Below are 22,050 nucleotides of genomic sequence, written 5' to 3' on the forward strand. Positions count from 1 at the left end.
CCAATGTTTTTAATTATGGTAAAATGTTTATTACATACCTGAATTTTATCCAAATACCATAGAAAGATCCATGCACCCCCAGACACATATATTTTATATCAAATTTCTCAGAAAAGAAGTTAACCTTATATTTTGTACTTTACTGCAAATTGTTTTCAGTGAAATAGACGTTGCATAGAATTTTGTAGCTCAACATCTGTTAATTGTGAAACTGTGTTACACATTTATATTTTTAATTTCTTCCACAATTTAATTTCATAGCAATTTGTAACCATATATTTAGAAACAGACATGATTCCATGATAAAAAGTGTATGCATTGTTATTGAAATTATTAGCATATGTACAAACATGTTTTCCAAGTCTTAATATAATATGTTATAGTGATGAACATTCTCTACAGTGAACATTTCACAGCAAAAGGCCAGCTACTGTATAACCCAAATACAATATAAAAACACAAGCTGTTGCATACACTTCATTTTTACCACCTTCCCATTCCCTACCACAATGAAAAGCAGCAAATTCAAATTATAAAAAACAATTCTAATATAACACTTATTTGTAAAATATGTACACAGAATATAATCCAGTTCAAACTGAGCAGTTTTAAATCCCACTGATTTCAAAAACAAGTTGCAAAGGTGGTTTAACATTTCTCCCAGTGAAATCAAGGGACCTTAAGATGCTTAAATTCAGCTAGATTATATCTATAATATTTATATCATGATTTTTTTTATCTGTTAAGCAGAAGTGAATGTTTAAATATGATCTCTACTCATCCTTAAAATACACACTATCCTTTGATTTTGTTACAGTAAGTGCTTTTACATCATCCAGAAGTCTTCTAGGTGTCACAATGTGAGTAGATCCTGGTAAAAAAGATGTAGTCATTAACATTAATCTACCATATTCCTCATTGATGGCAGCCTAGATCAGGATTTTTCTAATGTGTTGCATGGAACTCTAGAGTTCCATGAAAAGCTTGACAGAGTTCCTTTAGAGATTAAGGACAAAACAAAAGTTCACCTGCAGGGGCATTCATAGCAATTTTTCTAAAGTAAAGAGGTCCAAGTTTGTCAAGTGACACTCAGAAGGCCCACTCCCCCAGGGGACAATTCATCATTTTCCCTCTTGAACAGGAGTACCAGGAACTTTTAACTAATGTTCAGTAGCCTGAAAAGTTTGAAAATCCTCAGGCTAGAGTGGAAAACATGTGGCCTATGTATGGAGCTGAAACATGTGTTTCAGGTCAGGAATGCAGGAGTAAGGCAAGTAGCAGTAGCAGCAGCAGCTAAGTGGAAATAGGAAAAGTAAGAATTTAAATGTTCAGAGAAACAGGCAGCCCAGTTGGATATGCAGTGGTTGCTACACACCTCTGCTCCTGAATTCCAGCAGGGCATGTCTGATTTTCCCAGTGCATTTCTTTCCCCATTTCCTTTAAGCTGCCTCTACCATTTGTAAATTGCAATGGGAAGCTTAGCAGGTGGACCAGCACAGAGGCCATACAAAAGAGAAGGGGAGAGAAAGTAAGGTATACCAGCCTTGCCCTATTCACCCCTTAAGACCTTTCTGGAATTTATCTCAGCAGAAACATGGAAAAATCAAGAAATTCTGGGTTTCAGTTGAATCTAACCACAACACGCCCAGTACAGCTGACTTTCTGAGCTACAATGAATATATTGAACGAATAAAATGCGTTTCAGGTTTGAAACAAAACACATTTTCCATTTCATGTACACTCCTTCAATAACTATGTAAGTTTATTGTTGTAACCAAAGGTCATAACATATAGTGTGCCATAAAATACAATAAAATAACAATAAAGTAAACTAGTAAAATTGTAAATAAAGTAATATAAAGAGTGTTAGATGTAAAAAGGTTACAGCAAAATAAAGCCAAAGCTACAACTTAAGTATTTCTTTCTAAGTTAAAATGACAGCAGACCAAAAGTAGCAACTTAGTTCCTGACAGTTGGGAACACATCTGCAAGAAGATAGTTCAATTTTTTGAGGTCTGAGCCCTTGAGATCATCTACCTTTAGTAATTTGGACCTCAATATAAGGCTGGCTGGAACTGAACACGAATTGTTTTTCTATGCTGATAATATGTCTTATTGAAAACTACATATTTTCTATATCAAAATATATTGATATTGTACATGTAATTTATCTCATTATTCAATTTAATTGGAGAACACTGATATTTGTGATAAGTTTTAATGTTTCTATGAAAGTTATAAAAATTGCATGTTTATTGTTTGAACTCTTTCAAATATCAGGAAATATAATAATACAAGGAATAATTGCAATAATTTCTTCAATTCTGGGTGTAAATATGTATTTTGTATCTCAGATAAAAATTGACAAAAATAGATGGTTAAAAATCCCATTGAGCTTATGATGATGGATAAATATTATGCCCCTACGTTTCTTTAAATAGAAGTGGTAAAAAAATGTCTATAGGGACAACAAATCTTAAATTATGGCTGTGATACAAGTGCTTTTAAAAAAAAAGTTATCTTGACTTTCTACTTTATCATTTGACACATATTTTGACTTCAATTTCTCTATGGAGTGCAAGTTGCCAAATCAAAAAATCACTAAGGATAGAATTAGAAATCTATTATGATTCCTCTGATACTATGCAAGGAGCATGGCTCTGTTTTTAGCAATAGCTCTGTTGTATTGCAGGACTCGTTTAAAAGAAGTACTGAGATGGATGTATAATCTTAACCCTTATTCATATGACAATCCAAGTGTCAAGTAAGGGTATTAATATCTTAGATCAGCTTATTGCAAATCCAGTTTTTAAACCATTTGCTTCAAGAAGAGTTTCAACTCTCAAGCTGCAAAATATATTCAATTAAAACCCCTTCTGATTTCACAATTAGGTTCAGATGCATGAGCAGCATCTAAAACTTCCAAATTATTATTCATATGATATTGCCTGTTTTGGTTTAATAGCCATCCGTTTGTTAATACAGCATTACAAATATGAGGATGTACTTTTGAATTCTATACCAAATATTTGGAATTTACTACTATATGAAGAATTTGAATAAATTTGGATAACTTGGTAAAAGCATGGAACATAGCAGAAAATATTACTCTATGAACACAGAGCGACCCCAGATTTACAATCTTGGATCAATGGTGTATATTCATTTTCTGTTTATTAATTGGTTAATAATTAATTAATGGAAAGACTGATCAATATTATTCTGTGTGGTCATTTTTAATGATGTATTTAAAAGATGGGCAGAATGGCTTTCTCAATATATATTTTTGCTGTTTCATTTTCACTGTTTCTGTCTTTTGTTCTTTGTTAGCTTTTTATTTTTCTCTTTTTTATGTATTAAGGCAATAAAAATATATTTAAAAATAGGCTTACCAATAATAACTTCACAAGACTTGTATGCCTGAGAAACTTCATAAGCGCATCGTGTCTCTGAATATGTAATGCCTCCAATGACAAACACAATCAGCTTTGCAACACTCTTACGATCATCCAAGTAACTAGTTTTGGGTTTATGACGAGCACTGTAAATGCAAATACATATAACTGATCAAATTAATTATCAGGAAACTGAGGAGCGCATTTTTTTCATGCATCCAAGCACAATTAAACTCCTAACCTCACTGCTCCTGAACCATTCCAAGGTGCTGGGCACTGGGAACAATAAGGCCACTCTTTTGAATCCAATTTATTTTCTATAGCATCCTAGAAAACAAAGAAATATGACCCTGTAATATTACTCAAAGATTCACATTACCTCTAACCAGCAACCAGACTTAAAACCTGCATACAGTGGCAAAAATTTCCTAGACTAATGAGCAATACATTAACAAAAAATTGGAATTGAATTTGCCATTTATGAACCACTTCTTGATGAGAAGACATTTCATAGTATCAATAGTTTAAGTTCAATACTCCAAATATTTATCCTTCTTATTCCAAAACTTAGCATCTTGTTCATATAACTGAATAATTTTCTACTTGAACACTGACACTAAGAAGGAGAGAGGAGCTACTTTTAGATATGTAAGCAGTTTAAGGAATTAAAAATGTAGTACATTTCCAGTGATATTTATTAGTGTACAGAGCAAAAATATGTAAAAATTATATATTTCACTTCCTATTAAGTCTTTGAAGAAAAGCTTTTCCAGTATTTTAAATACTGAAATATACTCTGGGACTAAAACTATTTGGCTTCTTGAAGGTACTTTCTAAATGCTACTCAAATGCTAAAAACTGCAAAAAAAGGGGGGATGTTAATGTCCAAATATGCCACTGGTTAAATTTTGTTAGAGCAAAGAGAAATGAAAATCTGTAGCTTTTCAGATGCTGCAGAATTACATTTCTCTGTAACTCAAGGCTTCAGCATGGCTAAAAGTGAGGGATTGTTCCATTAAGTGATACAATCAAATGTCTGCAATATTAAATCAACAAGAAAGGTGCATTAACTGTGTACTCTCACACACACACACACACTCTTTAAAATTTCTGCTTAAGCATTCTTCATGAAAATTTTACCTCCATGACATCTTTAACAATGGGTGTCCATCTAGAAAGCTGAAATGTTTCTTCTGAAGAGCGATCCCTTCTTGGTGATCTTCGTTGTGATGCAGACTAAAAAGTCAAATGTTTATTATTGTCTAAGAAATCAGATATTCAAATAAAAATACACACTAGGTACTCCTGAATGGCCTAAGTTGCAATTTAGCCAATTGCCTGCTTTGTTCTTCATAAATCTAAGTTAGCTACCACAGCCTGAGGTTCCACTAAATATTTCTACTTTCATCTTCAATACATTCTGTTATAAACTTAATTGCTACTAAAGAAGCAATGTTGTTAATGGACTGTATCTAATACTGTCTTTCCTTCTTGCAGAAGTGCTATTGTTTCCTAGGAAGATAAAGTCCAACTCCATTCAATAAGACTTACTCTTAAGTAAATACGTACACATCAGCCTCAGAGTTCAAAAGTTTTAAAATCTACAAGTTCTGGCACAACGTAACAATATGAGACAAGCATAGTTGCATGTTCAGACTTCCCATCAACTATGAATATATTGGTTGCCCTCAGATAAGCATTACATCTGAGGCTTATCTCCATACCCACTTTAACTTGAGATAATTATGCAGACTTTTTACTAGGTTATGGAGATCAATGAAACACTTTGGAATGCTTTCTTATATCAATTCAATACGATCAACATATTATAATGGTTTTAATCTGCATTCTGGAAAAAAAAACCCTCTCACTTTGTTCCAAGCTCTTACTGTCATACAATTCTCATAAATTTTCATAAATTTTCATAATTATGACTGCTGACTGAAGAATTTGGGAAGATTAAGTGAGAAGAGAAATAAAGGGCAAGGATATGAAACTGAAAATAGCATATCAGACCCTTGAAAACAAGTACAGTAAGATTTTCAGGAAAAAAGTTGCATTCCTTACTGTAGCGAGGACAGGTACACCAAGGTACTTCCAATTATTTATCATGTTGCTATCATTTTCTATCTGTACATTCTGGATCAACTTGTCCAAATTTTCTTGGGTAGTTCCTTTTTGATAAATGTGACATTTTGAATTAGTAACCAACAACAGTTGTGCAGAATAAATTTCAAGCTATGTAAACCATCAGTGAAATTAATAAACTTTATATGCTATAGGAAGTTATAACATGCTGAATATGTTTCCATCATGCCAATGTTTATAACCCTTTCCTAGTTACACTTCTCAAAATATATGTTTTGATTTTAATGTATTACAGAAGATCATTTAAATAACATTTCTCACCAATTCCTCCTCATGTGCCCTGAGCACCTTTTGAAATCATTTGGTGACTTGGAGCCTTTTAGAATAGGAAGTGGTGGGCCACTGAGGAAGGGAAGAATTGCACCCAAAATGGAGCTGAGATCCTTTTTCAGATGAGCTCCATGAATCCTGTGGAGATGCTTTTTAGGGAAAAAGAGGATGGGAAACTTTTCCTGTGAACTTCCCTAACAGTGCAATTTCATGCTTTCTCAGAAAATAGTGCATATAGCCAGATCAATTTCCATAAGACTGCAATTAAATCAAATTAGCTTAGGATTCAAGAATGATGTGGCCTACCGACACACTGTCTGGCATAGCCATTTTTTATTTTTATGTAAATTGATTGCAATTTATTCAGAAACATTTTCGCTCAGTGACCCACTTCCACAAGAAGTCATGTACAATTGGCAATTATCCCAAGAGGTCCTGACACCAGAAAAGGGCAGCCACAGCTTTCACGTGGCTCACATGATAAATATTTCACTACATCTATATTTTTATCACATACTTCCAATATTAAATTATAAGCAGAAGTGGTTCTGAACAGTATGGGATGCAAACCTTACCATTTGTGCTGAAGATATAGAGAAGAATGGCTCTTATTTTATCGTAGCTATCATGGCTTTTATTAAGCAGTACTGGAAGGAGGACCCGCATTGAGTCTCTCACTTTCTGTCCCTCAGCATCTGTTCCAAGAGCCAAATCCTAAATTATAAACAAGAAACACACAGCAATAATTTTAGTATGATCTTCATTATAATGTTGCCATTGGCCTTTACACCTTCATTTCAGTTACAGAATTTTGAGGAGTTTCTTGTCACATTTGATCTTTCAGAGGAACTCCTACTTCCCACATATAACTATTTAGATTTTTTAGATTTTTTTATTCCGCCTTTCTTATTTTTTTATAAATAACTGAAGGCGGTGAACATACCTAATACTCCTTCCTCCTCCTATTTTCCCCGCAACAGACACAATCTTGTGAGGTGAGTTGGGCTGAGAGAGAGTGACTGCCCAAAATCACCCAGCTGGCTTTCACGCCTAAGGCTGGACTAGAACTCACAGTCTCCTGGTTTCTAGCCTGGTGCCTTAACCACTAGACCAAACTGGCTCTTATTAACTATTATTGAGTTATTTTGCTAAAGTAGGTTCTAAAAACCCTGAAAATATTAGCAGCAATTAGAACAGAACTATACTGAAGCAATTTTTAGTCATTCTCACAGTACATTATAAGAAATGAATTCATCTTATCTGTTTTGTAAGTAAATCAAACCATTATGTTGCTTTTCTCTGCTCCTCATCCTATCTTCAACTAAAAACTAACAATGGGACACTACAGCAATTTTATTTCTAAATGTTTAGGAGCTGATACAATTAAGGCCCTTCCAAGTATCTGTAAGCAGGAAAGACTACTAAAATATTTTCCTCCTTGAAAAGAAAAAAATACACTGCTCAAGTACGGCAACAGTCACGTATGTTAAGTATTACTTGCTCTTAAGGTGAAGATAAACTATAAGTTGAGGGGCTGAATCTAGACCCCTAAGCCATTTATCACACATTAAAACTATGAGGGAGGCATATCAGAATGTAATATGAGCCCTATCCCCAACATTATTCAGTTCTCCAAGCATGATGGAACAATCCTCTCGTGTTCTGCCAGACAAAACAGAACCAGCACTTCTTACTTCATCCTACACAGACCTCCTTAAGAGAATAGGGGTCCCTGTTTATAATACTATCAGTTTAGTGGTACTTAGGCTAGGGTTTGTCTAGTCTAAAAATCACTGAACGTATGAATGCTTGTACATACCTGTTCTACTTTGCACAGCTTTTCTATATTACTCTTAAATTTATTCATGCAGTCTTCAGCTATGTTAAGGTGCACAACTTGCTACAAAATAGAAAGGGGAAAAAACTATTCTTTTCTGAAATTATGCCAAATTAAGTTTACAATTCAAGAATCATTAACAAACAGTTGTATTTCATAAAACCAATCTGACGTTGTTTGGATTAAGTAAAAAGCAATCACATTATCCAATGTTTTAAGCAGAAACTGTTGCAACTATAGTGAACAAGACTTACATTACAGCCAAGCCATTATTTTACTTTCTGAGACTACAATTGTAATACTCAGGAAGAAAATAAACTCCACTGAACTTAGGACATACTGTATTTTTCCGACAATAAGACGCCCCCATGTACAAGACGACCCCCACTTTTCCAACCCAAAATTAAGAAATCAATATTTTAAAGATAGTGCAGAACACATTTTTATTTAGTAATTAGTTAACTAATTACTGATACACTCGGTGGGAGGAGGTCCAAACTGTCTCTCTGCAGCTCTATTTCCAGGCTCTTTTGCATAACTGATTACATTCAAGCACGAGTGAAACTGCTTGTCTCTGCAAACAGCCTTCCTCCAATTGGTTTGTTCAGCATCAGCTGACATCAGTTACATCAGGCTCGTGATTGGAGGAAGTCTGTTTGGGAGACAAGCTATTTCACTCGTGATTGGAGGCTAGCAATAGGAGGAAGCCTCTCTGCAGAAACAAAGTATGGGCAGTTTTGCAACCGCGCGATTCTTGGCTGACTTCCTTGAATAAGACGCCCTTCAATTTTTAGGGTAAGGATTTTAGAAAAAAGTATCGTCTTATAGTCGGAAAAATACAGTATCTCTAGTTAAGACATGCTTAGGATTATCAGGAAATAATGAAAATTACTGAGTTTTTCTGACATTTAGAATATAGTTAATGGAATTCATGAGAGTTAACATAACCAACTGCAGCCAATTAGGAAGTCTAATAAAGCACAATGTTCACAGAGTCACAAAATTTTGAGCATTATATCCATGAGACTCATCAACAGTTATGCTATCTTTTGGGATTTTTGTAGAGGCATTTAGATGGCCAAAGTCAAGACTAGGTAAACTGTGATCTGCTCCAACAAAGCCCAAGTAACTATACAAGATCTGTTTAATTCAAATATAAGACTACCTAAAAATCATGGTTTCGCTACACAATAGTGTACTGATGCAGATGTGTCTGTAGTCATACTTTTATCCCAGCATAATTTGGGCACAGTTTTAGGCCATAATCAGGGGGGAAAAAGAAACTGAAACTTCCAATATGGTTTGAATTAATGAAGCTCAATCCTTCTGCTGTAAACTATATAGATCTCATAAGTTAAGACTGTTGGCCACAGCTGAAAATTGTCGTTCATCTTCTCTGCTTGGGGAATTTCATCAATGTTATAAAACAGACATATTAAAGGGAATCCCATCAATGTCATAAAACAGACATATTAAAAATAACAATTATTATTGAAAGTCTTAGAATCTGGAAGTTAATTTGAATTTAAATTCAAATCTCATTAGAAGTATTTGTGACATAGAAATCCTTTAAAATCTATTTTCAGCAAGTCATCAAAAATTTACCACAAATGGCCCTGTACCCCACTAAAATTACACTAATACATTGTAATCTTTCTAGATTGTGTTGGCAGGATCATAAGCAAATTGGAATCTATTATTAACCCTTGAGTTGAAAGTATATTAAGAAATTGAAAAACCTTTCATGGTGCATCTTTCTGTTCATGTACTGCTTATATTTCCAAAAGCATATAAATAGATGCATCATAAGAAACTATGATAGCTGTCAGTTTTGTTATCATAAATTATGGTATTTGAACACGGAGAAACTGCTCTAGTTGAAAAAGTAACAAAGAACATTGGAAAACCCTTCAGTGAATAATATATTCAAACCTGGCAATTGTTAATATAGCTAATATGATTTTTATAGTAAATTAAGAAATTATCTTTGTACAAATATCATTCTGGGTAGAAATGGATGTTTATAATATTTGTATTTTTTTTTCTCATGAATGTAGACTTTAATGTTTAAGACTCTTTCTCCTCTTCCCCCCTCCACCATTTTCTTTTGCTTTTGTTTTTGTTGCTGATTCATTTTCTTTTTAACTACATTTTTTAAAACATTGTCTTGTTCCAATTACATCATCATACAATTTTCTGCTTACCTTAGTAATCTGCTTGCGGAAGTAGGGCATCTTTTTCATAAGCTGGGCCAGATTATTTAATGATATCTGGAAAAATCATTTGTAAACTCAATTCAAATATTTAATATTTCTTCTTTTCCTTTAATTTTTTTCATCCGAAGACTAGGAAATATAATTATCACTGAGTACAAGAAAATTAGTAAGATTACAATCCTTTAGACAAACTAACAATATTCCCAGAGGGCTTTGTTTGACTATACGCCTACCAAGGATTTTTTATCATTTATCTAAATAGTTAAGTATTAAAGGCATTTTATACATTTGAAAAGAAATCCCAGAATATCTGCATTTCAGTAATTCTCATTTCCAAGTCTGTTCCTTTAGAATCATGGTGTTGGTTAGCTGTTTAAAGGATAATTTAAAAGAATATGTAATTATAACTAAAAATAAAAAAAATCTTACTTTCCCTTCTGTTGCCTTTCTTTTTGAAGAAACTTCTTTCATAAGTTTCGGTATTTCCCTGAAAGTTTAAAAGAAATTTTATCAAATTAAAAATACATGGAATGGTTGTCTACAGTGTCAGTTGCTTAGTGAAAAGCACTATTTTAGACCAGTCTTTCTCAAACGTTTTACCCAGGAGGAACACCTGAAATAATTTTCAGGTCTCAGGAAACCCTGGCAGCTGAGGTGTGGCATGTAAAAGATTCCCACCATTGTGAGCACTAGTTTAGAAAACGATATTTAATTTTTTTTTTCAATCACAATCTTTCATGGACCCTGCAGCACCTTGTTACGGAATCCTAGAGTTTGGCAGAACCCCAGTTGAAAAAACTGTTTTAGAGAACCATAAATTATCAATTCAGGTATCTAGATAGGATGTTGAGAAAATTTATTTAGTAGTTCAACCAAAATAACAAAATGAAGAAGACAGGTTATTTCACCATCAAATAACTCTGTGAGGTAGTTGTATTTTAACGTTTCTACAGAATTTAACACTATGGTTCCAAACTCCTGGTAAAAACTGCATGTAACAGAGTTTTATGCTTTATGTAACTGTTATTCCGTAACTCCCCTTCATGGATCACTGCCTTGTCGTGGCGAAGGGGCTTGCGTAACTCAGTGAAGCCATGAGCTATACCATGCAGGGCCACCCAAGACGGACAGGTCATGACAGAGAGTTCTGACAAAATGTGGTCCACTGGAGAAGGAAATGGCAACCCACTCCAGTATCCTTGCCAAGAAAACCCCATGGACAATGTTAAAAGGCTAAAAGATATGACGCCGGAAGATGAGCCCCTCAGGTCGGAAGGTGTCCAATATGCTACTGGGGAAGAGCGGAGGGCAATTCCAAGTAGCTCCAGAAAGAGTGAAGCGGCTGGGCCAAAGCCGAAAGGACGTTCAGCTGTGGATGTATCTGGAAGCGAAAAGAAGGTCCGATGCTGTAAAGAACAATATTGTATAGGTACCTGGAATGTAAGATCTATAAACCAAGGCAAGCTGGATGTGGTCAAACATGAGATGACAAGATTGAACATCGACATCTTGGGAATCAGCGAACTGAAATGGACGGGAATGGGTGAATTTAATTCGGGTGACCATTATATCTACTACTGTGGGCAAGAAACCCTTAGAAGGAATGGAGTTGCACTCATAGTCAATAAGAGAGTGGGAAAGGCAGTAATGGGGTACAACCTCAAAAACGACAGAATGATTTCAGTGCATATCCAAGGCAAACCATTCAATATCACAGTCATCCAAGTCTATGCCCCGACCACTGATGCTGAAGAAGCTGAAGCTGACCGCTTCTATGAAGACGTACAGCACCTTCTAGAACTAGCACCAAAAAAAGATGTCCTTTTCATCATAGGGGATTGGAATGCTAAAGTAGGAAGTCAAGGAGTAATCGGAATAACAGGCAAGTTTGGCCTTGGAGTACAAAATGAAGCAGGGCAAAGGCTAATAGAGTTCTGTCAAGAGAACAAGCTAGTCATAGCAAACACTCTTTTCCAACAACACAAGAGACGACTCTACACATGGACATCACCATATGGTCAATACCGAAACCAGATTGATTATATACTTTGCAGCCAAAGATGGAGAAACTCTATACAGACAGCAAAAACAAGACCAGGAGCTGACTGTGGCTCAGATCATGAGCTTCTTACTGCAAAATTTAGGCTTAAATTGAAGAATGTAGGGAAAACCACTAGACCACTCAGGTATGACTTAGATCATATTCCTTGTGAGTACACAGTGAAGGTGATGAATAGATTTAGAGAATTAGATTTGGTAGACAGAGTGCCTGAAGAACTATGGACGGAGGTCCGTAACATTGTACAGGAGGCAGCAACTAAAACCATCCCAAAGAAAAAGAAATGCAAGAAAGCAAAATGGCTGTCTGATGAGGCTTTACAAATAGCTGTGGAAAGAAGGAATGCGAAAAGCAAGGGTGAAAGGGAAAGATATAAGCAACTGAATGCAGATTTCCAGAGAATAGCAAGGAGAGATAAGAAGACCTTCTTAAATGAACAATGCAAAGAAATTGAGGAAAACAATAGAATGGGGAAGACTAGAGATCTCTACAAGAAAATTGGAGATATGAAAGGAACGTTTAGTGCAAAGATGGGCATGATAAAGGACAAAAAAGGCAGGGACCTAACAGAAGCAGAAGAGATTAAGAAGCGGTGGCAAGAATACACAGAAGAACTATACAAGAAAGATCTTAATGTCCCTGATGTCCACGCTGGTGTGATCACTGACCTTGAGCCAGACATCCTAGAGAGTGAAGTCAAGTGGGCCTTAGGAAGCATTGCTAACAACAAAGCTAGTGGAGATGACAGTATTCCAGCTGAGTTATTTAAAATACTAAAAGATGATGGTGTTAAAGTGCTGCACTCAATATGCCAGCAAGTTTGGAAAACGCAACAGTGGCCACGGGATTGGAAAAGGTCAGTTTATGTTCCAATTCCAAAGAAGGGCAACGCCAAAGAATGCTCAAACTATCGCACAATTGCACTCATTTCACATGCTAGCAAGGTTATGCTCAAAATCCTACAAGCTAGGCTTCAGCAATACATGAACCGAGAACTACCGATGTACAAGCTGGGTTTCGAAGAGGCAGAGGAACTAGAGATCAAATCGCCAACATTCGCTGGATCATGGAGAAAGCACGAGAGTTCCAGAAAAATATCTACTTCTGCTTCATTGACTATGCAAAAGCCTTTGATTGTGTGGATCACAACAAACTGTGGCAAATTCTTAAAGAGATGGGAGTACCAGACCACCTTACCTGTCTCCTGAGAAATCTGTATGCGGGTCAAGAAGCAACAGTTAGAACCGGTCATGGAACAACCGATTGGTTCAAAATAGGGAAAGGTGTACGACAAGGCTGTATACTGTCACCCTGCTTATTTAACCTATATGCAGAGTACATCATGAGAAATGCCAGGCTGGAAGAATCACAAGCCGGAATCAAGATTGCAGGGAGAATCATCAACAACCTCAGATATGCGGACGATACCACCCTAATGGCAGAAAGTGAAGAAGAACTAAAGAGCCTCTTGATGAGGGTGAAAGAGGAGAGTGCAAAAGCTGGCTTGAAACTCAACATTAAAAAAACTAAGATCATGGCATCTGGACCCATCAATTCCTGGCAAATAGAAGGGGTAGAAATGGAAGCAGTAACAGACTTCATTTATTTGGGCTCCAAGATCACCGCAGACGGAGACTGCAGCCATGAAATTAAAAGACGCTTGCTCCTTGGGAGGAAAGCTATGGCAAGCCTAGATAGCATATTAAAAAGCAGAGACGTCACCTTGCCGACAAAGATCCGCATAGTCAAAGCTATGGTTTTTCCAGTAGTAATGTATGGCTGTGAGAGCTGGACCATAAAAAAGGCCGAGCGCCGAAGAATTGATGCCTTTGAACTGTGGTGCTGGAGAAGACTCTTGAGAGTCCCCTGGACTGCTAGGAGGTCAAACCAGTCAATCTTAAAGGAAATCAACCCTGATTGCTCATTGGAAGGATCAATAATGAAGCTCAAGCTCAGATACTTTGGTCACCTAATGCGAAGAGAGATCTCTTTGGAGAAGACCCTGATGCTGGGAAAGATTGAAGGCAAAAGGAGAAGAGGACGGCAGAGGATGAGATGGTTAGATAGCATCACTGAAGCAATGAGCATGAAACTGAGCAAACTCAGGGAGGCAGTGAAGGACAGGAAGGCCTGGCGCAATATGGTTCATGGGGTCACGAAGAGTCGGACACGACTTAACGACTAAACAACAACAAATTCCGTAACTGTGCTTACAATAGTAAAAAATGTAAATGACACTTACTCCAACACATCTGCAATGTGTTTGTGTCGGATTTTCATCCAAAGATCATCATCTTCCTCTAGAATGGCTTCCCTTTCTTTCCCACTTGCACCCTCAGTCTTATACCTATATTAAAAAAGCAGCTTATTAGTTGTAATCTATGAAATTAAACATGCAAAATATTTTTGATACAGATATTTCATAATGTAAAAGAAGTACTGCAAAACTCTTATTTTGAATATATATCAAGAATCTGATGAAAATACAAGGTGCACTTTTCATGAAGTGCTATAGTTTTAAGCATTTACTAAGCCCCTCTAAGTAAATGTGGAGGTAACATCCCAGTAAATATGGAAAGAATATGCTGAAAGTATAATGATATTAAGTTGCAACAACACATATAAAACAGCATGAACTGAGATGCAACACAGATTCCCCTAAGCCCTGTTATAAATTTATTGAGATTATCTAGCTTCTCCTTCAGTACACTGAATTTGGCACTATTCAATTTCTTTATATCCTGTTCTGCAGAGAATATTCTACTTTACATAAAGAAATAATCCAGATATTAACTTCACATGCAATCACAGCAGATTCTGATAGAGTAACTATTTAATTCACATATATCTATAACTAACATGCTTAGCATTACATTTCCAACTATTAAGCAGATTACTAAGGACTGAAGGAATATTACAGAGCGTACTAAAGTTATGCCACAAAACACTGTTTATACGCATAGAAACTCACAGAAACTGATTCAACCAGAAAGCAGTAGAAATACAAGAGGGGAAAATGGAAAGTTAGTTTTAACAAAAGTTACTTCATGGCTGTATCACTGAATAAAGTACTGACTATTCTTGAAGCATTTCTTCCAGTTGAATGCAACAGTTGCTCACTAATCACTTTATCATCTATACTTGTTTGTATTTGATATACAGATGCTAGGGCTGGGCAAATTCTTCAAAGTAATTGTTTATGAATGCACAGGGGAGTGTAGGAAGCGCCTCTTTTTCCTGAGTCATGTAGTTCCTTCTAAAGCTGTTCCTGGCTGCCTCTGCATGCGTATGCATGTATCGCCACTTTACCAGCAGGCAGAAAGAGTCCAGAGCAAATAATGAACAGCTATGCAAATTCTGGAGAAAGACACAGCTGTTTTAATAATTCAGAAAGAGGTGCTTCATAGCCACTTCCTTGTGTTCTTAAACTTCTCTTTGGAAAGATTTACACAAGCCTTATAGATACCAACAACTTACTGTTGGATTTCTACAGTGTAATCTGAGACCTGCATAGGTCTCATTTTTAAAACATATTTAAATTATTCTAAGCTGCCTTTAGGGACAAAAACTCTATTAGTAAATATACAGAAAACCAGTCTTTGCATTACAATAGTACAAATTTACAGAGAGATTGCATTAGTACTTCAATTCCATAATGGCTTTTTGATCATTAATTTAAATCATGCCAGAGAGGAAACTCTCTCACCAAAGGTATTGCTTACATTAAAAGTGCCCTCTAGAACAATGTTCCCCGATCTGTTGCCCTCTAAATACATTGGATTACATCTCCTGGAACTCTAGCCAAATCATGTTTGGCTGTTCTGGGAATTAAATTCAAACACATTTGGAAATTAGGAATGACTTTTCTCAAGAAATGGAAAATCCTGGTTAGTTTCAAAACACTTTAAAACAAGGCTTCTGCACCCTTTTATTTCATAAAAGATAAATGTTCATTTTTTCATTTGTCTGTTGTAAATAGTGTTATTTCAGCAATGGAATCAGCAGATAGTATTCCCAAGGAATACTATATAGGCTACTTTTTGCCTAAAGTGAAAATATGCACAGAAATGCATAGAGGAACCTATCTTGCCGAGCTGCACTAGACATTAAGATACTGAAATGTTCTAGCCTACATCATCTGCTTTATAATTTTAGACAACTTTACTCAGAAGTAAATCCCACTGTGCTTTCTAAATGTTAATCACTAGCAACTGCTTTTAAGATTGTAGGCTTAATCATTCTTTTCATGACTATATGATAAATCAATGAATGATGATATGTTGGTGAGAGAAAGTTAGTGAACCCTTTAGAAGTATCTATAATTATATTATATCTATAATATAATTGTAGGACTGTGACCTGCAATGTAATCTGAGCTTCATTTAATTTCTATCAATAGATAATGAGATTCTGATCAAACAAACAACACATAAAGCAGTGTACTTTATTGGACACATTAAGGCAATATTAGCTGTATCTGTTGGAAAAATATGTGAACGTTTGTATTTATTAAGCAGCAATACCTCCTTAGCATCAGTGACTTCAACCATATTTTTCCCACACCTGTTGATCAATCCCACACATTGACTTGGAGGTAGTTTGGTATATTCCTACAGAAGTGTTGCAACTCATTCATAATTAGGGGCTGTCTGGCATGAACTGCTTGCTTCAAGTCATGCCTCAACGTTTCAACTGGGTTAAGGCCGGGGCTCTGACTTAGCCATTCCAAAGCAAAAAACTTCCTCTGCTTCAGCCATTCTTCTATAGTTATGATCATTGTTATGCTGCATGACACACATACATTTAAGTTTCCGCTCATGGATGGATAACCTAACATTGTTCTATAGAATTTGCCAGTATGATCCGGAATGCATTATTCCCTCAATGATTAGGAGCCATCTAGATCCTAAGACTGCAAAGCAGCCTCAAACCATGGTACTCCCACTGCCATGCTTCACATTTGGGGTGAAGTTATTTTGTTACAATGTCTTGTTTTTTCCAAACATAATGTTCTCATTAAAGCCCAAAGTTCCACTCTGTCTCATCTGCCCACAAAACATAGCCTGCTGGATCATCTGCATGGTCTTTGGCAAACTTAAGATGGGTAGCAATGGACTTCTGGAGAACAATGTTTTCCTCTTTGGTATCCTTCTGTGCATACTACTCTTGTTTTAGTGTTTTCCATGTGGCTCAAATTACCTGTCTTAAGAGAGCTGACTATCCTAGGGCTTAATCTTAACAGGACGTAGGTGCTCAGATCGGAGTACTACAGATTGTCCTAAGGGTTCACACAATTTTCTCCCACCACTCTAGGCAGAAGACTTTCTGCTGCCTCCAGTGCAGAACCTACCATAGGTTTGTGCCTCTCTAAATGAGAATACTGCTAAGTTTCCATGGAACTTGCTGCAGGCCAGAAACTGGGGATTTTGTAACCATTCATAACATACTAGAATCTCTCCAGCCCTCTTTTTGAAAGAAAAAAAGTCAGATTGTGCTGCAAAGCATTTTCCTTCTTGGGATATTATTCAAGCAATAAAGGATAGCAAAGAGAGTTTGAATATAAAACTATATGTTTACTGATGCATCTTTAAGCTATTGCAGTTTGAAGCTGCAAATCTGTCATCAACAATATAAAGGTCAAAATAAAATTATACTTGCTTGTATGTATCATTTTCAATTGGTAGCAGATCATAAGCCATTGCCTGAAAAGTGAGTTCATGAAGCACAGTAGACACAGGGTCAAAACCACGATCAATTATTAACAGCTGGGAATTAGTTTTCCCCTAAAGAAAAACAAAACAAAGAAACCTTGACATATGTTTTTGGCAATACAGAAAAAAGAAAAACAGAAGACTGATTAACTTATTTAATATATAGTTTTCTCTAAAGCTGTTAAGCCTCTTTCCTATATAGCTGTCCCAAATAAAGAGAAAGCAAACTCCAGAAATGAGAGCAATAGAAACTGATGTTAAGAAGACATCAGACAGCAAAACCAAAATGTTGTTCCCTTACCATCCACGGTGCACTAATGAAAATAATATTCAAGGAGAAGAGGATCTGATACTCCTTTCCTCCATCTGTGAGGAACTTTTGTAGGTTCTTTCAGTGAAAGAATGGTGCTATCCCCAAATCAGTTTTTTTATTGAAAGTTCCATGGTCTTAACAGTGCTATTATTTTTTCTTTTCCATTGGTTGGTTGTGCTTGTTTTTTTTTTGCAGCTCATTAACCCGAACTACAATTCCATATTCTTGTAGATAGAAGAGCAATGCCTCCTTTCTAAGATTATATTTCAAAACCATGTAATAAAAGTTGCTGCAATAATAGCATTCCTCTTGCCCAGCTATATTTCCAAGAGATTGAGAAAGAAGCTGTCTGTTATCATTTGAGAGAAAACTGAGCTTTCACTCTACCTTTACTTGACCTCGTTCATCAATTTTATAATAGTTTTCAAGCTTTTTCTCGACTAGCTGAGCAAGTTTGTTGGCATTATCCAAAGGTTTACTGAAAAGAAAAAAATGCAAGTATTTCTGTTGAACTTTATTAGGTCATTAATGGATTTCTGAAAGAGTGTTCGCTCACTAGTCAGAATAATTTGTTCTGCAGAAATTCAAAATACCACATACTTGTGCACTGGAAGTTGCCTTAAACCAAGGCAGACCATATGTCCATACAGATTAGTACTATTAGAATTTAAACTGTTGTAGATTAGGGAATGTAGACCGCCTTATCTGAAAGGTAACAGATTAGGGAAATCTGGAGCAGATGAATGTCAACTGCTCTGCTATTGAACTATAGTTATTTACTGTTAATCAGTTGAGTTCACAGGATGGAGCTTGTTAGCCACAGAAACACTATTCATTAGTCACTTGACTAGGTTGGTACCTTTGTCTAACCTAAGCCTTACAACTTGGAAAACAAGAAATGTTAAGGAGTGATCAGGTGCCACTAGAACCCTAGGAAATCTTAATTTCTGAATTAACAATCCCACTCAACATTTTCCTTTTGCTACAAAAATCTCCCTGTGCCGAACTTGTCCTGAATTTCCTGACAGACAAAAAAGGCTTTTAACTTACACCATAACATGACAACAGAACTCTCTCTCTTGCACATTCAATGGATTTTGATAGCAGTGGTATAGAAATTTAACCAATAAACAAACAAATTTAAGATCCCTCTTAATTCCAGAATAATACATTTAACTTCCAAATTGCTTAGGCATAGAACTGCATTTCTAGTAAGCTAACATACCACTTAATAAACCCGCAATGGTATAAAAAACAGTGTTTCCAGTCTTACCTTTTATATCTGACCCCTGGATTTTCTTCTAGAGTAGCACATAAAGTAACTATTTGCTCAGCTATTTGCTCCATTACATTATCATTTGTCTTCTCCATGCTGGGACTATAACAGCGATAGAATGCATTTGGGACATCAAGAGTAAATACCTAAGTCAAGAAACAATTTTGTTACAGCCTATAGGTCCTCAGTGTCAAATGTACAGGAGAAATCTATGTCAAATGTACAGGAGAAATATAAATGAATGTAGTCTCTATTATGGATACTTTTTAAGAAAACTCTGAGTGGCTAACAAATGGTCCAAAAAAACCAAGAACTCACAATACCAAAATGCACATATTAGGCTCCACTAATATCCTGGTCTTAACACCTGAGGTTAAAGTCAGGTCTTATGGAAGGCCATCAGGGTCAGGGTCATCCAGATTTCATGGAGAAGGGCACTGTGACAAAGGAAGCACATTTCCTGGGTCCCATTGGATGGCATTATTTCAGAGAAGGATCCAGAGCATGCCTACCTTGTCAGATCTGGTGGGACAGGCTAAGACCACTGGAGACAGATGGTCCCACAAGTAATCTGGCCCCATGCCATGCAGGACTTTAAAGGTGATAACCAGCACCTTGAATTGAATTCAGAAGAGTACTGGGAGCCATCACTGCAGCAGTGAGGTCACATGGGCAAACCCTGATGTACCCAAGACTGCATGCACTCCTACATTTTGAACCGGTGGAGCTTCTGAATGCTTTTCAAGGGCACCATGTGTAGAGCTCACTACAGTAATGCGATCAGGAAGTAACTAAGGCATGAGTGAATATGAGCTGAACCTTCTAATTCAAGAATGAGTGCAACTGATGCACATAGTGGATTTGTGCCAAGACTCTCCCAGCCATATTTGCCACCTGTTCCTCAAGCAGGAACTATGAGCCCAAGAGTATCCCCAGATAGCATACCAACTCTACATCATTCTGAGTTAAAGATCTCCAGATCCAGGTGGCCCCAAAACCCACAGCCGCTCAGTCTTACTAGAGTTGAATCACAATTTGTTCTTCCCAATCCAGACCCTCAGTGCCTTTGGGTGCTGAAATGAGGCATTCTAATTGATGTATTACAGGTGATCTTGGGTTACTATATTCAAAACCTCTTCGGTACTCTGACGTACAACTGAGGTTCCTAAAAGTGTCTACAGTTATTATCAGCACTGCTTGACACTAAACTGTATTTTATCTGATTCATAATTACAACATTGATAAACTATGCAATAATTTTGCTGCAGGGGTAATTATAGGCCAAATGTTTTCAGAAAATATACTGCTTTAACTAATGCATTACTCCTCACTGTCAAGAGATTAGCGTTTAGTAAATGAAGCATATACTAAAATCAGGATTTAAAGTTCCATTCACTGGGAAACCTCTCACAAGATGGTTGTAGATTAGTCACTTTCTTGCTACTCAAAAATTGTTGTAAGAACAAAGTAGGTGGGCACAGATAGCAATATACTACTCTGAGCTCCTTGGAAGAAGGATAGACAAAAGTTAAATTTAAAGAACACATTTGCCAACTAAGAGCCACTCTTGCAGTTCAACTTAAAAAAACATTTGGGCATAAAAACTCTGTCAAGTTTTCTCGTAAACAAAATGCATATTAAGGTTGTAATATGATACAGCTGACCTTGAAAATAAGCCCAGTGAAATATAACTGCTCCTACCACTATGTAAATAGATATACAAATCCCTAATTATCCATTGTTTTACAGCTAATGAAAAATTAGGACCAGGGAGGAGAGATGTTGTTGCCTATACAATGCTTCCTCCAAGTGATCTAAAAAAACCTCTAAAGTGAACATAAGGAAACCATTTATATTTAGACATAATTGGCTTTATGCAATGCTAAAAAAATCTTGTGTGCTTATTTTATATGAAGAAAAATAGATCTATAGATGTGATTTGAGTAGCTTTATATATTTTTCCTAATTTTATATTTTTTTTGTACACATTATTTTAGCCTTACTAAGCAAAGATAAGCACAGTCTTTTCTTAAAATAATTTAGCTACATGTTTTGCAGCAGATGATTTAACACTTAAAAATAAAATAAAGGTTTACAATATTAAGTTTACCTGAGATTCATAAGGGATGAAGTTAATATTAATTTCTTTGCACCTTCTGATAGCTTTTGAACAGGATGACTTCATTTTATTGAAAAGTTTGTCATCACAAACTGAAAGAGGGAAAAATTTCAATTGTAATATATTACATGTCCTCACCCAGTAAGTTAAAAATACCCAAGTCTCTCATGAAAATGTCTTGCATTTTTCCATGTATACTTGGAGTTTATGTAAAATATTCCATACATAGTTGCAAACTATTTTAAACACAAAAACAGACCAAACTGAAGACTAAAATATTTAATTATTTTCATATTGGAATATCATAGTTTGTCAGAGAATCTATTTTTTCACACCCCAATCAGAGCACAATGAAGCCAATAAGATATGTTCATTAGAGAATTCCACCAAAATAGCTAACCAAATGAGCAGACATGCAGGGAACAAGAGTAAATTCTTCTGTACACCACTGTAGTTCCAAGTTGACATGCAAACTCTAATGAGCCATGCTAGCAGTATATAGATTCCCAAAATAAAATAAAGCAATTCTGGAAACAAATTTCTTCTCTGTCATGTGAAGCTCCAATAATGTAGCTACCACCCTAAGATAGTCTACAAACTGTTAAATGCTCCTTCTTTAGGAATCATCCCGAGGCCCCCAATTTTCATATTAAATTAAAATGCCATTGTCTTGGCTACACCAACAGCTATAATTGAAGATCAGTTA

General features: G+C 36.0%; 1 protein-coding gene across 1 annotated transcript in view; it reads right to left on the bottom strand.

The window, feature by feature from the left end:
• STXBP3 (syntaxin binding protein 3) overlaps positions 1-22,050 on the bottom strand; it is a 32,205-nt gene continuing 10,155 nt past the window's right edge. Inside the window, exons 6-19 of the mRNA XM_088153344.1 lie at positions 21,336-21,436; positions 19,223-19,371; positions 18,337-18,427; positions 17,584-17,708; positions 14,168-14,272; positions 10,296-10,353; positions 9,855-9,920; positions 7,633-7,713; positions 6,389-6,527; positions 5,463-5,569; positions 4,536-4,631; positions 3,637-3,722; positions 3,393-3,541; positions 1-871 (exon numbers count right to left, since the gene is read on the bottom strand). Of these exons, the coding sequence (XP_088009470.1) occupies positions 774-871; positions 3,393-3,541; positions 3,637-3,722; positions 4,536-4,631; positions 5,463-5,569; positions 6,389-6,527; positions 7,633-7,713; positions 9,855-9,920; positions 10,296-10,353; positions 14,168-14,272; positions 17,584-17,708; positions 18,337-18,427; positions 19,223-19,371; positions 21,336-21,436 (1,451 nt within the window). The 3' untranslated portion in view covers positions 1-773. The remainder of the gene's footprint in view (positions 872-3,392; positions 3,542-3,636; positions 3,723-4,535; positions 4,632-5,462; positions 5,570-6,388; positions 6,528-7,632; positions 7,714-9,854; positions 9,921-10,295; positions 10,354-14,167; positions 14,273-17,583; positions 17,709-18,336; positions 18,428-19,222; positions 19,372-21,335; positions 21,437-22,050) is intronic.

The sequence above is a fragment of the Python bivittatus genome, unplaced genomic scaffold (genome assembly GCF_059951505.1).
Source record: "Python bivittatus isolate LINGU-HERP-01145 unplaced genomic scaffold, Pbiv_v1 ctg000700_np1212, whole genome shotgun sequence".
Classification (NCBI taxonomy): Eukaryota; Metazoa; Chordata; class Lepidosauria; order Squamata; family Pythonidae; genus Python; species Python bivittatus.